At 58.2% G+C, this 13,561-nt stretch overlaps 1 protein-coding gene across 3 annotated transcripts in view; it reads right to left on the reverse strand.

The window, feature by feature from the left end:
• ADAMTS2 (ADAM metallopeptidase with thrombospondin type 1 motif 2) overlaps nt 1-13,561 on the reverse strand; it is a 220,494-nt gene that overhangs the window by 67,099 nt on the left and 139,834 nt on the right. For all 3 annotated transcript variants that reach the window (XM_010331847.3, XM_074390605.1, XM_074390606.1), the window contains exon 5: nt 1,577-1,660. In XM_010331847.3, the coding sequence (XP_010330149.3) occupies nt 1,577-1,660 (84 nt within the window). The remainder of the gene's footprint in view (nt 1-1,576; nt 1,661-13,561) is intronic.

The following is a 13,561-nucleotide window of genomic DNA, read 5'->3' on the forward strand; positions in this document are numbered from 1 at the left end:
TTAACTTTACTCATTGCGTCATTCAAAAATTCTATGCCTTATTAGCACTAATCTGTGAAAGGCTTTGAAAAGGGTATTGAAGACGCTCATAGTTAGGTTTTTGCCAATTTCCCCTTCTTCCCAAGGATTTGCTTTGGGAAGTTTTGTGTTCTCTTTGGGGGGGGCGGCGGTGAGGCCCATAACCGGCGTTTGCCCTGTGGGTGCCTTTGGTCACTGTGGAATGAGGTGTTTGGTGGGTGTAGGGGAGTGGGCCCCAAGTCTACTGAGTGGTCTTGGGGTGTCCTCTGCCACTGGAGTCCTCTCTTGCCTTTTGACATTGTGTGCCTTGTAAGCTGGATGCAGTTTGATTTTATTTTTTGAGACTGAGATTCTCTTTGAACAGAGTTCAACCTTTATACAATTACCAGATGTGTGTAATCCTACTGTGATTGATTTCCATGCACACTCAGACCGCAGACTTGAATTCAGCTGTTTGAGTGAGAAGTCTGACTCCTCAGGCGCCGGATGGCCCTGGCCACTTACCTGGGCATGCCACTAAGTCACATTAAGCCTCAGTGTTCTTATCTGTGAAATGGGCAGGGTCACAGCATGCACCTCTGCATCGTCCCTGTGGATTAAGTGCCTCGTCCATGCCAAGTGCTTCCAGCACAGCTGGTACAGGCACTCTGCAGTCCACACTGGCCGCACCATGGGGCTCCTCCCTTCCCCTATCTCTGTCTGCACAGCATCTCATGTTTCCATCCCGGCTCACTGTCCCTGGCGCCTCCACACCCATGCACACTGCTAGGAAAGGGCGCTCCAGGTTTGGCTGCGAGAGGGTCAAGCAAGAGGGCCGAGCTGGGGCAGCAGCTGAGGCCTGAGGAGAGGAGGCCTTAATACAGGGGCAGGAGTTCAAGGGAGGGTGGTGTAAACCATGTGTTTCTGATGCTTTGTCAGCCTTGCTGACTCTGGAGGGACTGCCCCTTCTAGTGGCAGCCAGTTCTTAGAGCTAGGAAACAACGCATCCACGAGCACAATTTTCAGATACAAACCAACCAATCCAGCGCCCATGTCCCCAGCCACCTCCTTTATCAGACTTCATACTCTGGGCCACCATCCGCCTGCCCTCATTACCCAGGGCCAGGTGCCAGGACACTCAGGACCGCTCCACTCCCCAGAGCCCACTGGGTTTACTCAAACTGGCCAACCTTCAGCCAGCTCACCCTGTCCCCGTCCGTCCTTCCTGCAGAAACAACACGGGCTCGGGCTGCTGTTAATCCAGCTCCCTCTGCCTCCTGACCAACCCTGGTGCCTCCCTGTGTGGCCCCGGTGGCCTGGTATGGCTCCTCCTCTTGGGATCTGTGGGTAAGACTCTTTTCGATCAACAATAGTAACAGCCACGTTTTAAAACTAGGACTGAAGGGGAGCAGGGATCTAGGAGCGGCTCGTGAGTTTCTTGTTTCTTGTAGGACCCTCAGGGCAGCCAGGGAGAGGCAGGGTGTTTTGGAAAATGCAAACACTCTCTAAGGATCCCCACACCTCACTTCTGGGCCTCTCACTCCGAGTGGGTGGCGGCAGGCCCGGCCGGTGCACTCACCTTCCCATAGCTCAGGAGGATGATCCGCACCAGGACCACGTTGATGTGGGCCCCCAAGGACTCGTCATGGTAGATTTCATTGACCTGAAAGAAACAGGGAGGCGTCAGCGGGAACCATAGGCCCTTGGTCCGGCTCTGGCTCTGCCAATGGGATGACCTCCCAACTGGCCCCCAGGCCTGCCACCCCCACCTGCTCCTTCCTCTTCTCATGCTTTCCACCCGGGAATCACTGTCAACTGGGATCTGCCCTATGACCTCTCCCTCCTTGCCCTCTTCCCCCTGCGCCCTCAGGCTACCACCACTGCCTGTTGGGATCCCTGCAGCCCCTTCCTGAGCAACCCCACCCACCAGCCCAGGGATTCCTCACCTGGGGCCTGAACGTGGAACGTGGACCTGGAAAGCGACCCTACACTTGCTGTGGCCTGCCACTGAAACACGACCTTTCCTTCCACAGCGAATGTGGGCCACGGACCCCCGGGGCGCAGGCAGAGCTGCGGCTGGCCCTGGCAGAAGTCATTCCAAGCTGTTGCTGGTGGGTGTGGGGGTTACCTAGGAGCATCGCTACTTGGAGATGGGGGAGTTTTAGGCCCACCACTGGATCCAGTGTTTTTTAACGTATTCATAGACAGCTCACAGCACGGCAGCACCAGTGTGCTCTCCCCGTCCTGCTTCGACGGCTGGAGCTCTTGCCATTGCCTTCCTTTGCATTTAGCACGATCATACTCTCACGCGGGTTTTGTTCTTTGCATTTACAACCATTCTTCTGAGCAGGTGCCAGTGGGCTGCAGCAGATTTCAAAGGGATCCATGGCACAACAACAGGGGGACGAGCTTCTCTTCCACAGATTGCAGCCAGCAAGACCCTCCAGAAACACTGGTCAGGTGACCCCAGGCTCGACGCTGTTAGGGGCTTCCTTCGAACTGAGTCCCCACCCTCTAGCTTCCTGCCACACACACCCAGGACCCTCCCTAGCACAGTCCCCTCACTGTCACCTCTTTTGTTGGTCAACCCAACCCTCCTCCTCCTCGAGGCCAGCTCAGCGATCACTTCCCCCTAGAAGGCCCCCCACAGGCCTAATCTGCCCCTCACCAAGCACCACGTGTGTTACTCCTGGAGCCTTCTGTGTGCCCCTGTGGGCTGGGCAGCCACCTGCATTCCCAGGCTAGGCTGTGCGGCACTTGATACCTGCCGAAAGGCTCAAGGCATTGGCACCGTCAGGAAGTGGAGAAGCAGGGACTGGCCACCACCCCTTCCCATGCGCAGACCGAGCCCAGGGGCTGCTGACAGGCTCTAGACATGGCCACAACACACTTCCGGAGCCTGCAGCCACATCAGGCCAGCACCCACTCCCTGCACTCCATCTGTAGAGCCTCCTTCTGGGCAACAGTAATTGCTGCCTCGAAGCAGTAGGAAGGCACCTCGGGTGTACCTGAGGGTTAGCAAGGAGAATCGCAGCATGATAGACGGGCACAGGCACACAGGGCACGCCAGACAAGGATCCCGGGGCCAGCTGTCATCGGTGCTGGGAACAAAATCAGCACTAGTCGTGGGGCAGAGTTAGTGAGCATGTGGGCCCCTGCTGAGGGCACCATCCAGCCCAAATGCAGCTCCTCTCAGAAGCTGCTGCCCGGCAAATCTACGTCTGAATAGGACGGCTCCCTACAACTCCCACCTCACCATCCTACAGGCAAGGGACGACCCATCAGACCCGCAGGGGCGTGGCTGGTCACCACGGCTCTGGGTGGGCGTCTGGGGAGGGTGCGTGGGCAAGCCCTGTGGGCACTGAGGGCCGTCCTCTCGACCCCCAGGGACCCGCTTCGCCCCTGTGGCTGACAAGGTGGCGCTCCGGAGAGGGCACCCAGGTCCCCGAGAGCCCTTGGCCATTCGACCGTTGCCCTGCTTTTCCTCTGTACAGTGAGGATTGCAGTCCCCACAGCACAGAGCTGTCGAGGGGAAGAAATCCCCATGCAGGCAAATGGCATGGTGCTTGTGCAAAGAACGAAATGGTTTATTTTTCATTGCTGGTAAACCCCAGTGCCCTGTGCTGGTGAGATCCTGGGGGTAGGGTATGCACCCCTAAACCACAGACGTCCTTGCCCAGCTTAGAGGGTCAGACTAGATTTTTTAGTCCACGCTGCCACATTAGCTTTAAAGGCAAGTCAAAGCCAGTTTTTTGGTAAGAGGGAAGGGGTTTCTTTAAGTGTCCACAGTGCTGCTTTCTCTACCACGACAAAGCCTGGGCAGCTTGGCTCACGGAGTCTGACTGTAGAAATGAAGGTCTTGACCGAGAGAAGGTCCCACTGCAGCTTAAGGGAGCAGGAATGAGGAGGGAAGACAGGCCAGGGGTGAGGGGACAGGCTTCTCCTCATCCCCAGCCCCATCCTCATGGGTCACACAGAACAGCCCTGACATTTGAGAAGGCAGGAAAAGCAGGAGAGCTGGATCCTGGCTGTGCCCGGGACCCGTTCCCAACAGTTGGAGTGGCTTCAGGGGCCCGAGTGGAGGCCCAGCCTGCTCAGGCCTCAGAGGGTGACCCAGCTCCCAGCTGTGCGTAGCAGACGCCAGAGACACGTGGGCAAGATGGCTGGGGACTGGCTTGCAGGTTTACCTGGCTCTAGGGGGCACCACCAGGCTTCAGAGGAAGCCCAGGGGGTGCTGGCCTACAAGAGAGAAGGGCAGGCCTGCTTGCCAGGCCCCTGCGGGCAGGACACGCCCCTGCTGCCCCCACCAGTCCTCTGCCTGCAAATGGGGCTTTGGGGAGGTAATTAGGGGTAGATGAGTTCACGGGGGTGGGACCCTCATGATGGGGTTGGTGTCCGATAGCAACAGACACCAGAGAGCCTGAGTCCTCTCTCTCTGCCATGGGAGGACCCAGCAAGAAGGTGGCTGTCTGTAAACCAGGAAGAGGGTCCTCACTGGGGAATGACACAGCTGGCACTATGATCTTGAAATTCCCAGTCTCCAGAACTGTGGGAAATGAATTCCTGTGATTCAGGCCCCTGCATCTATGGGGCTTTTTATAGCAGCCCAAGCAGAATGAGACAAATGCTTTATGGGGAAGAGACCAAGCCACCTTCCGCAGGCCAGCCCTCCTATCCTGGGGCTGAGTGCCTGGGATGAGGGTAGCACCACATATAAGAGTGAAAGAAAGCCCCAGCTGGGCGCGGTGGCTCACACCTGTAATCCCAGCACTTTGGGAGGCTGAGGCAGGTGGATCACCCCAGGTCAGAGTTAGAGACCGACCTGGCCAACATGGTGAAACGCTGTCCCTAATAAAAATACAAAATTAGCTGGGCGTGGTGGCAGGTGCTTGTAATCCCAGCTGCTCGGGAGGCTGAGGCAGGAGAATCACTTGAACCCAGGAGGCAGAGGTTGCAGCGAGCCAAGATCGTGTCATTGCACTGCAGCCTGGATGATAGAGATTTCATCTCAAAAAAAAAAAAAAAAAAAAAAAAAAGAATAAAAAAAAGTTGGATTTTCCCCCATGTTTGAGCCTAGGTGCGTAAATGTTCACTCCACCTTCCACACAGACCCTCAGCACAGCCACGGGCCCTCATAGGTTTTCAATGGGCCTTCTCAAACTGAACTGACCCTGGCCTCTCGTGCCACCCACCACACCCTGGGGCCCAGAATGGCCTGGGCGAGCCTGGCCTAGTCTCTCCTTCCCACTGGCCCGGGGCTGGTGCCCAACAGACCCAGTAGAGCCACTCGTCACTGCGAACTGTGGCTCTGAATGCATCAGAACCAGTACGAAGCCAGCCCTCCTGCCGGGAGGCAGAGGGATTCTCAGATGCCACAAGATCAGCTCCAGGATCACGGGCCTCAAGGGAAAGGCAGGGAACCCGAGGACATATTGGTGGGAATCTGCCCGCTGGGGCCTGGGGCCCTCTACACACGTGGCATGTTATGAGACCTGAGAAGCAGAACAGGTGAGCTAAGCAAAGCGGGGATGTCGCTCCTGGCAGAAGAGGCAGCCCATGCAAAACTCCTGGGGTTGGAAGCAGCGAGGCGCCTTCCAAGCACGGAGGGGATGCGGAAGGGACGCCCCAGCAGAGGAGGTGGGGGGGGATCACCGAGGCCAGACCACAAAGTCAGGGGAAGGATTCCAAATCCACTGCAAGAGCAATGGGTGGACGCAGAGGAAGCACGACCGCAGTGCATTTAAGAAATTTGCTCCAGGTCCCTGATGACAAGTGAACGGAAGAGGTCAAGATGTGGGAATGTGGGGTTCAGCTTTGGGGATAAGTGCAGAGAAGGGACAGGTGTGAGGGATGATGTGGATTGGAATGGGGGTCATCAGCCCCGGTGGAGGCTGGGTCTCTGGGAAGGGTGTGCCGGCTGCTCCCATGGGGTGCAGAGGAGATGAGGGCTGGCCTCCCCTGGCTCCTGGCCAGGCCTGCCCCTCAGGACACAGGATCTTCCTGCCCCCCTAGCCCTGCCCCTGGGCTAAAGCTGGCAGCTTTCAACTCAACGGCTTCCCTCCCGTCCTCACCGTCTCTCACCCACACACACCACTCTTCACTGTGATCACCACGTGGAACAGATCTCACCTTCACCTGCCTCTGTCTAAAACCCTCAATGGCTCTCCAGTGCCTTCAGAAGCAGGGTCCAGCCACCCTGCCTGGCAGTCAGAGCCCTCTTCACACTGGCCCTGGCTGGCTTCTCTCATGCTCCACTTCAGACACTTTCCCACATGGCACCCTTGCTCCTGACAGCCCAGCAAGCCTTCTCCAGAGCCTGGCTGCCCTCTTTTACTGCCAGTGCATTGGTTCAGGCCTGGAACTCCCACTCTCTCTGTCCAGTCCCTGAATTCTTTAGATATCTGAAGAGCGTTTGAAAAAACACTCACCGTAAAAACCATATTTCAAAGGAAGGAGGCAGTGATCGCCTGGCTTAAACCCTCGCTACCGCGAGGCATAAGAGCACAGTTCCTGGTGTGACCTCCAGGCCAGGAGGGGCTGCCCTGGCCCTGCTCCCTGTGTTCCAGCAGCTGGCCTGGCTGTTCTTACACAGGGAGCCTGTCTCCAACTCAGGGTCTTTGTACTTGCAGTACGGCTGCTCCCAGCAGTGTCTAGCCCATAGTAGGTGCTCCGGGACGGTTGTTGAATGAATGGAGTGAATCACTTTGAAGATACGGAGTAAGAGGAAATGCGCAAAATGTATGACCCACATAGGCCTGTGACCCCTGTCATGGGGGAGGCTCCCAGCTAAGGACGTCCCCTCCCATAAGGACCCTCCTCCACATCCCCCCTCCCCAAGGCCTCTGTGTGCCGGGGACAAGCGGCTCTCCTTTCCCAGGTCGCAGCGGGAGGCGAAGCCCAGGGACAATGTCCTTGAGTCCTGTCTGAGAAATTGATCCTGGAATCTCTAAACCTTTGGGGGGAAATGTTCAAAGCCGCAGGCATCTCTGTGCAGAGAGAGGCCAAGGGCTCTCTTGTTTGGGGAAACACATTGTAATGCACCTTTTGCTTATGCAAAGACGCAGCCAAGTTTCTGTTCTGGAATAGGCAATGAGGAGGGAATGGCTCTGCCTGACAATGTCAAAGTTTGCCTCGCTGGTGGCAGAGTTCCACCCGGGGGATGGTGAGCCCTGGGAGGTGGCCCGAGGCTGCTGGGCAGAGGTGACTTTGTCCTCTGCCAAGGTGGGGCAAGGGTGCAGAAAGGGGGACCAGGTCCAGGCTCAGGCGCTCTACTAAGGGAGGCCTGGTGGCCCACCAGCCACAGACGGGACAGGCAGGAGCACCGGAACGGGACCACCCCAACCTTCAGGGAAGTTCCCGTCTCCTCTGCTCAGCTGGGCTTTGGGCCACTAGAGGCAGCAGTGTTGAGGAGCAAGCCAGGCCTGAAAAGTCTGTCGAAGACCTACTGCTCTGTGGCTTTTCTGGGACCCCCTGAAACCAGTGGGCACAAGGCTGTTCTCTCTGTGGCCCCTTCGGAGGCCAAGCTGGGACCACCAGGGTGGAGGCAGAGAAGAAGGTGCAGCCAGAAGCCGGGGGAGAAAGGTCTGCTGCCCTCCGAGGAGGAACGTCTTCATCTATGCGCACTGCATGGTGTGGAGACGAGGCTGCCAGCGCCTGGGCTCATCATGAGAATAAACATGCCCGCTGCAGGTCTTCACCCTCTGGCTTCTCAGCAAATGTTTCACAGGCAATGCGAGAAGAAACGTGACTCTTGCTCAGAATATCAAACTATCATGAAATGGAAATGGCCAGGATCAGAATGACCAGAGTCAGGTCGTAAGTCAAAAAGTGAGGCGCTCAGACCCCTTCCCTCTTTCAATACCCAGTGCAAGCACACGCTGCCCAGGGCCACCCTCTCACTCCTCAGACGACGTCTCCTGTGCTGGTCCACACCCTGCTGATACCTCTGCAGCTGCCTCAGCCTGGGCACAGGGCTCCTCCACTCCTAGGCCAGCTGATCAATGCACAGAGCCCAGCAGAGGCTCAACAGATAATGTGCTGCGCCCCTCAGTGTGGCGCTGCGGCAGGCACTTTGAGAAGACAGGCTGCATCACAAACCTTCTTGGGTTTGTACTAACAACTGCAAGAGGCTGCCCCTCCCCCTCTCCTGAATTTGGGGGATTAGCAGAGCATGGGGGCGATATTCCCACTCTGAGGTCAGATTGCAGGGGGGCCAGCATGGGCTGCCACAATTCTGCCATATGACTTGGGGCCAGTGACTTAACCTGTCTGGGCCTCAGTTTCCTTATCTGTAAAATGGAGATAATAATTGTCCCTGTGTCTCAGGGTTGTTTCAGGTGAAATCCCAGCACCTAGTACAGGCTCAATGAAATTGTCATCAAATTACAAGAGGGTCCAATAGCCTGAGCTGCTTCCCCCATGCGCAGAGTGGTCCATCCGAAGTTCGTTCTTACGTTCACCCCGGCTCTCCTCCTGGCCGTCACCACTGGGAGGGGTCTGAGCCAACAGCCTGCGTGTGCCCCTGTGTTTTCCAGGGCTGGAGGGGCTGCTGTGCCCAGGCGCATCTGTGGGGGTGACCCAGCTCTGGAGCTCTCCCTGCTGACTGAGTCCCCTTGGGGAAATGACAGCCATGCCACCACTTGGTAGGGCCTGACCTTGCCACTCCCTGACTGGACGCCTCATCAGAAAAAGGAATGCTGCAGAATAGGGAAGGATCAGTGCCGCTGAGCCCACAGGACACAAAAGGACACGGCCGAGCCTGCAGGCCAGAGCCCAGTGTCCCCCAGGGACCTCTCGGCCGCTGCGAGCCACTGGCAGGGAAAGGCTGAGAAAAGTCAGGGATTCTGACTCTTGCTGGCAGTGGCGTGGGACCTCCCTGCCTCCCTGGAACTCTGCTGAGCTCGTCGGCCCTCCCTGAACAGAGCCCTGGGGGGCTCAGCGTGGAGTTTCCTTTCAAAGGGGCGCCCCAAGTGGCCAGGACTTGTGCTACCCCTGCCCTGGCATCCCCCCACGCCCGTCTCAGAGCCTGTGCGGCACAGCTCGTCCCCTGTGACTGAGCTCGGTCAGTTGGGTCGGTGTGGGCACCACCGTGTAATTTGAGAATAGTGCAGTTTTATTCCCTTCCGCATCGTATTCTGCTGCTGCTCCGTCACTTGTCTGGCCAAGGAAAGAGGGAAGACAAATGCCATTTTGGGAGGAGAGGGCCATGGCACCAGAGGACAGGAACGGTGCGGGGGAGGTGGGCAGAAAGCATGCTGCCAGGGCAGGGGCAGAGTGCTGAGGTCGGACCAGGCTTGGAGCCCTATCCCTACCGCTGTCCCTGCCTTAGGGTGAGATGCAGATAGTCCCTGGGGCTCTGGGCTCCGCTTCCCACTGAGATCAGACCCTCTCCTGAGGGTGGAGGCCAATCCACTTGGTGGCTGGGCAGATGGTTAGAACTGGGAAGAATCTCATGTTAATGAATGGGCCTCAGGCAGCACGTAAGTGTCCCCAACTCTGGAGGGATGTGTATGGGTTGCAACAGCTCTTGCTGATGAGGGCCGGGGCGTGGGTAGCTGCAGTGGCTGGCAGAGGCTGCAGAGTGGACACCCATCGAGGCATAGGGCTTGGACTGGGCGGGGATCCAGGAGGCCTAAGTGGCCCAGGTGCCAGACCTGACCACCTCAGAGCAAAACTGAGGAGGACTCAGGCTAGCCTCCCTCCTCCCCAGGCATCCATGCATGGCGAGGAAGAAGGGAGAGGCCCTGGCAGAGCAGGAATGAACCCCTCCGAGACTGAGAAGCCATGACAGGGGCCTGCAGGCCATCACTTTGCACTGTGCCCCTTGGCCCAGGCAGGGGCTCCTGAGGCACTCAGAGGACAGGGCAAGATCAAGAAGCTTTGGCAGGACCCTGCTCGCTGCATTACAAACTCACGGCAAGGGTTGTCTGCTGCAAGCATATCCCCCCTGAAAGTGCAATCATGCAGGGTGCTTCCAACACCCAGAGCGTAGATGTTATGGCGCCTCTCGGGCTTGGTGGGAAACGGGTTTGCCCGTCTGTGCGGCAGGTTCCACGCCCCCCTGCACCGCCAGAGTCTGTTTAGCTGGCTTAGTTCCCTTGCCAGACCCTGGCAGATGGGAAGACGGATGAAATCCTGCCCCTGGCCACCCGGGAAACCCAGAACCGAAGGTAGAGGGGCTGAATTATGCACAAGTGTCCCTGATCATTTCTGCTCAGGCTCGGAAGGGCCAGCATGGGCAGCCCACAGGCCAGGCTCACCGGCAGGTGTGGGCAGGAGGTCCGTGCGGGCTGCACACAGACTTCCTTCCTCCTGTCTGGCTGCTGTGAAGTTTCCCATGCGTGCACTTTCCCACCCTGTGAGCATTCCCACAGGCACCATGTACTGCCTCGGATGCTGTCCCATCCCGGTCACTTCCTGGCACCATCGCAATCTCAAATCACCTGTGTTAGCTGCCGTTCATCTCCACTAGACAGGGAGCTCTTCTATGCCGTTGCCCAGGCATCCGGAGTGCCCGGTACTCTCGTGGCTCCCCAGGCTTCAGAACCCAAACCAAGCTCAGCTGCATGGGCCTTCTCCTTCCTGCCCCAGCAGGCTCCCCAGGGTGGACAAGGGCTGGCATCTCTTACGCACAAGGGCCCTCTCTATGTGCAATGATGCCATCCCCACTTTCCACTTGGGAAACATCAACTCTGTGACCAAAAACAGCTCAAGGATCACCCCACTGTGACTGTCTCCCTAACCAGGTGAAGACAGCTGACCATCTCCTTTGGCTGCCAAGGCCCTGTCCTTGCTGTGCCAAGGCAAGCAGGTGGCCCCCATGAGAAAAAAGCTCGTCCAGGACAGGAGCTGGCTGGGGCTGTTCCCAGACGTCATGGGTGAGTGAACAACTGCTCGCCTCGCTGGTCAGCTCTGCTCTTCTCTGCCTGTGCCGAGGACTTCCCCATACGCAATACCTTTCCCTCCCGCCCCCTGCAAGTGAGTCTTAATTATCCCCACTGTGCCAGTGAGGCAGCCGAGGCACAGAGGGATCGAGAGGCTCGTATGAGTGGGCGTGGGAGGCAACACACAGGCTCTCAGGAGCAATGTGGCAGATCTGCAGCAACCAGAAACCACATCCCTGGACCTGGCCACTCAGACGTCAGCATCAACGAGGGAAGCACAGCACAGCCTCTGGCATAGAAGAGAGGGCCAAGGGCACCGGCACCAGGACTTCTACACCCACAGATACACCTCATTTCTTATGGGAGTCTCTGAGATCACAGTTGCTTTATTCATTTACTCACTCGTTCGAAATAGATGTACTGAGCCCCTACTATGTGCCAGGCCTTTTCTAGGTACTCAGTGAAAAATCAGGTGGGTAGACCCTCTCTGGGCTTGATACAAAGTCTTGTTGGTGGGAGCCCCTAACGCTCCTGAGGCACACCCCCAAGGAGACCCCTGGGCTGGGGAGCAAGACCCAGGACTGCCTGACTCCAGCTCAGCTCAGGAGGCACCTGGGAGGGGTCTTGGGGAGTGATAGCCCATGCCAGGCCAGCCCGGGAGCCTGGCATGGCACATTGCCTCTTCTTGCGGCTCAGCTGTCACCTCCTTGCTGGAGCCTGGATAAGACAAGCTCTAGGGCTGCCTCAAGCTGTCAGCGGGACTGTGGATGGCTGGCCCTCCTTGTCCACAGGGACTCTAACTCCCACGTGGACAACTCTCAGCTCCCCAAGGGAGGCCAAGGCCAGGCTGCTGGGAGGCTTCTGCATCAGCTGTCAGGAGGTCCGCAGAGGAGGGAGGAGGCGGGGAGAGGCCCACTTCGGGGGCGGGTGCCATGCGTTTCAGGAGGAAGCAGAGGCGAGACCCACTCCCAGGACCCCCATCCATGTTCCCCACCTGCTCGCCGTCACTGCTCTCTCGGCCTCCCCAGCCCTGCTGGAGCATGCGCTCCCTTCGGGCCGGACCCCGTGCCCACCACGATATCTGCAGTGCCTAGGGCTGCTCTATCTGTGTGCGCTAAAGGAGTGAGTGGGCGGCCGGCCGGGCGAGCCTCAGAGCGGGAGGATACTGCAGGCGCAGAAGCCGAGGCAAAGCAAGAGGCAGATTGGGGGGTCTACGGGGAGAGGCGTGCATGGCCCGGGACTCCACATGCCCTGGGGAGGTCAGGGAGGCCTGGGGTGGGAACCGTGGAGCGTCCTAGGGGATTTGGAGCCGTCCAGTTTCAGGCCAGAACGGTGGGAGGGCCACACAGGGGCCACCTTCCCACAGGTGTGTGACGCCGTGCTCTGGCCGCATCTCTCTGCGTCTCAGTGACCTGATGCAGGCAGGGGAACCTCACATGGCCGCTGGGGCAAGGTAGCGAGGTCACAGCCACGGCTCCTTGCACAGGGCCAGCACGTGCAAAAACAGTAAATGTGAGTCTCCTCCTCCTCGGGTGGGGAGAGGTGCTTCCAAGGACAGAAAGCATAAGCCTCAAACCTCCTAAGAGAGACGAGTCGATCTTTGTAGACCGCAAAGCAACCTCGCAGCTGCCCTCCAGGCAGGGCCCAATCTGTGCACCGTGATCCACAGTGCAGACGGTCCTTTGCACGTGCTGTGCCGCCACCCAGCACCGTCCGTGGCCCTTGTCTGAGGAGCCTTCTTTGACCAGCCGCCACAGGCACCCTTCCCTGGTGAGATCCGACAAGTGTGAACGGAGGTGCAATCACTTGTCCCGACCCTGCTCCCCATCCTCCTGCGCTCCGAGCTCCCCCAGCCCAGGGAGGCAGAAGCCGGGGTTCAGGGAGTGTTGAACGTGAACGTGACTGAGGACAGCTCTCAATCTCGGCTGGCTCCTCCACACCCATGCTCTGCTGAGCACTTTCCCGGTGTTCGGCTGGAGTGGTGCTCCCGACAGCCCTGGGGCACAGCAGGCAGGCAGTCGCCTCCTTCTTTCTAGGCTGGAAAGAATACTTGGGCCACCCACATGCCAGACTTGTCCTGCGGCCGTGTTCTGCTTCACCTGTGTGGTGTGGGTTCTTAATTTCAATTTGTGGCCCACATTGAAAAATAATTAGATTTCCCATAAAAATTGGATTTCCAGTTTCTCGTGGAAGGAAGAGCTGGCACCAGTGGTCTGCTTATTCCTACAGAAACACAAGTGAGTGCAACCAGGAGGAGCTCTGCAGGGGAGCCGGGCCTCTTCCGTCGCCCCAGTCCCCACCACTCCCCACAGCCTTCAGCCACCTGGGCCCCTCCTGCCTGGCTCCCGTGAGCACCTGAGGGCACTGCCCTCTTCGGAGCCCTGCATGCAGTCTCACACTCAGCACTGGCCCTCATGGCTGCACGTATGGCACCGCCTCCTGGTGGCGCACAGGGCCAGGCTCTAAGGCCAGTGGGGCAAGCATGAGGAACAGAAACAGTACCAGCAACACCCCCGGGGCCGTGGCATGACTAGCAGACCGTGAACACTGCTTGCCCACCCCCACTTAAGGGAACCATGTCTTCATGTCCAGTTTCAGAGATCTTTTTCTCTTTCCCAGAACCAGAGTCACAGACACGTGAACTATGACTTGGGGCGACGCCTTCCGCCTGGCTGGTTTGC

The sequence above is a fragment of the Saimiri boliviensis genome, chromosome 20 (assembly GCF_048565385.1).
Source record: "Saimiri boliviensis isolate mSaiBol1 chromosome 20, mSaiBol1.pri, whole genome shotgun sequence".
NCBI classification, from domain to species: Eukaryota; Metazoa; Chordata; class Mammalia; order Primates; family Cebidae; genus Saimiri; species Saimiri boliviensis.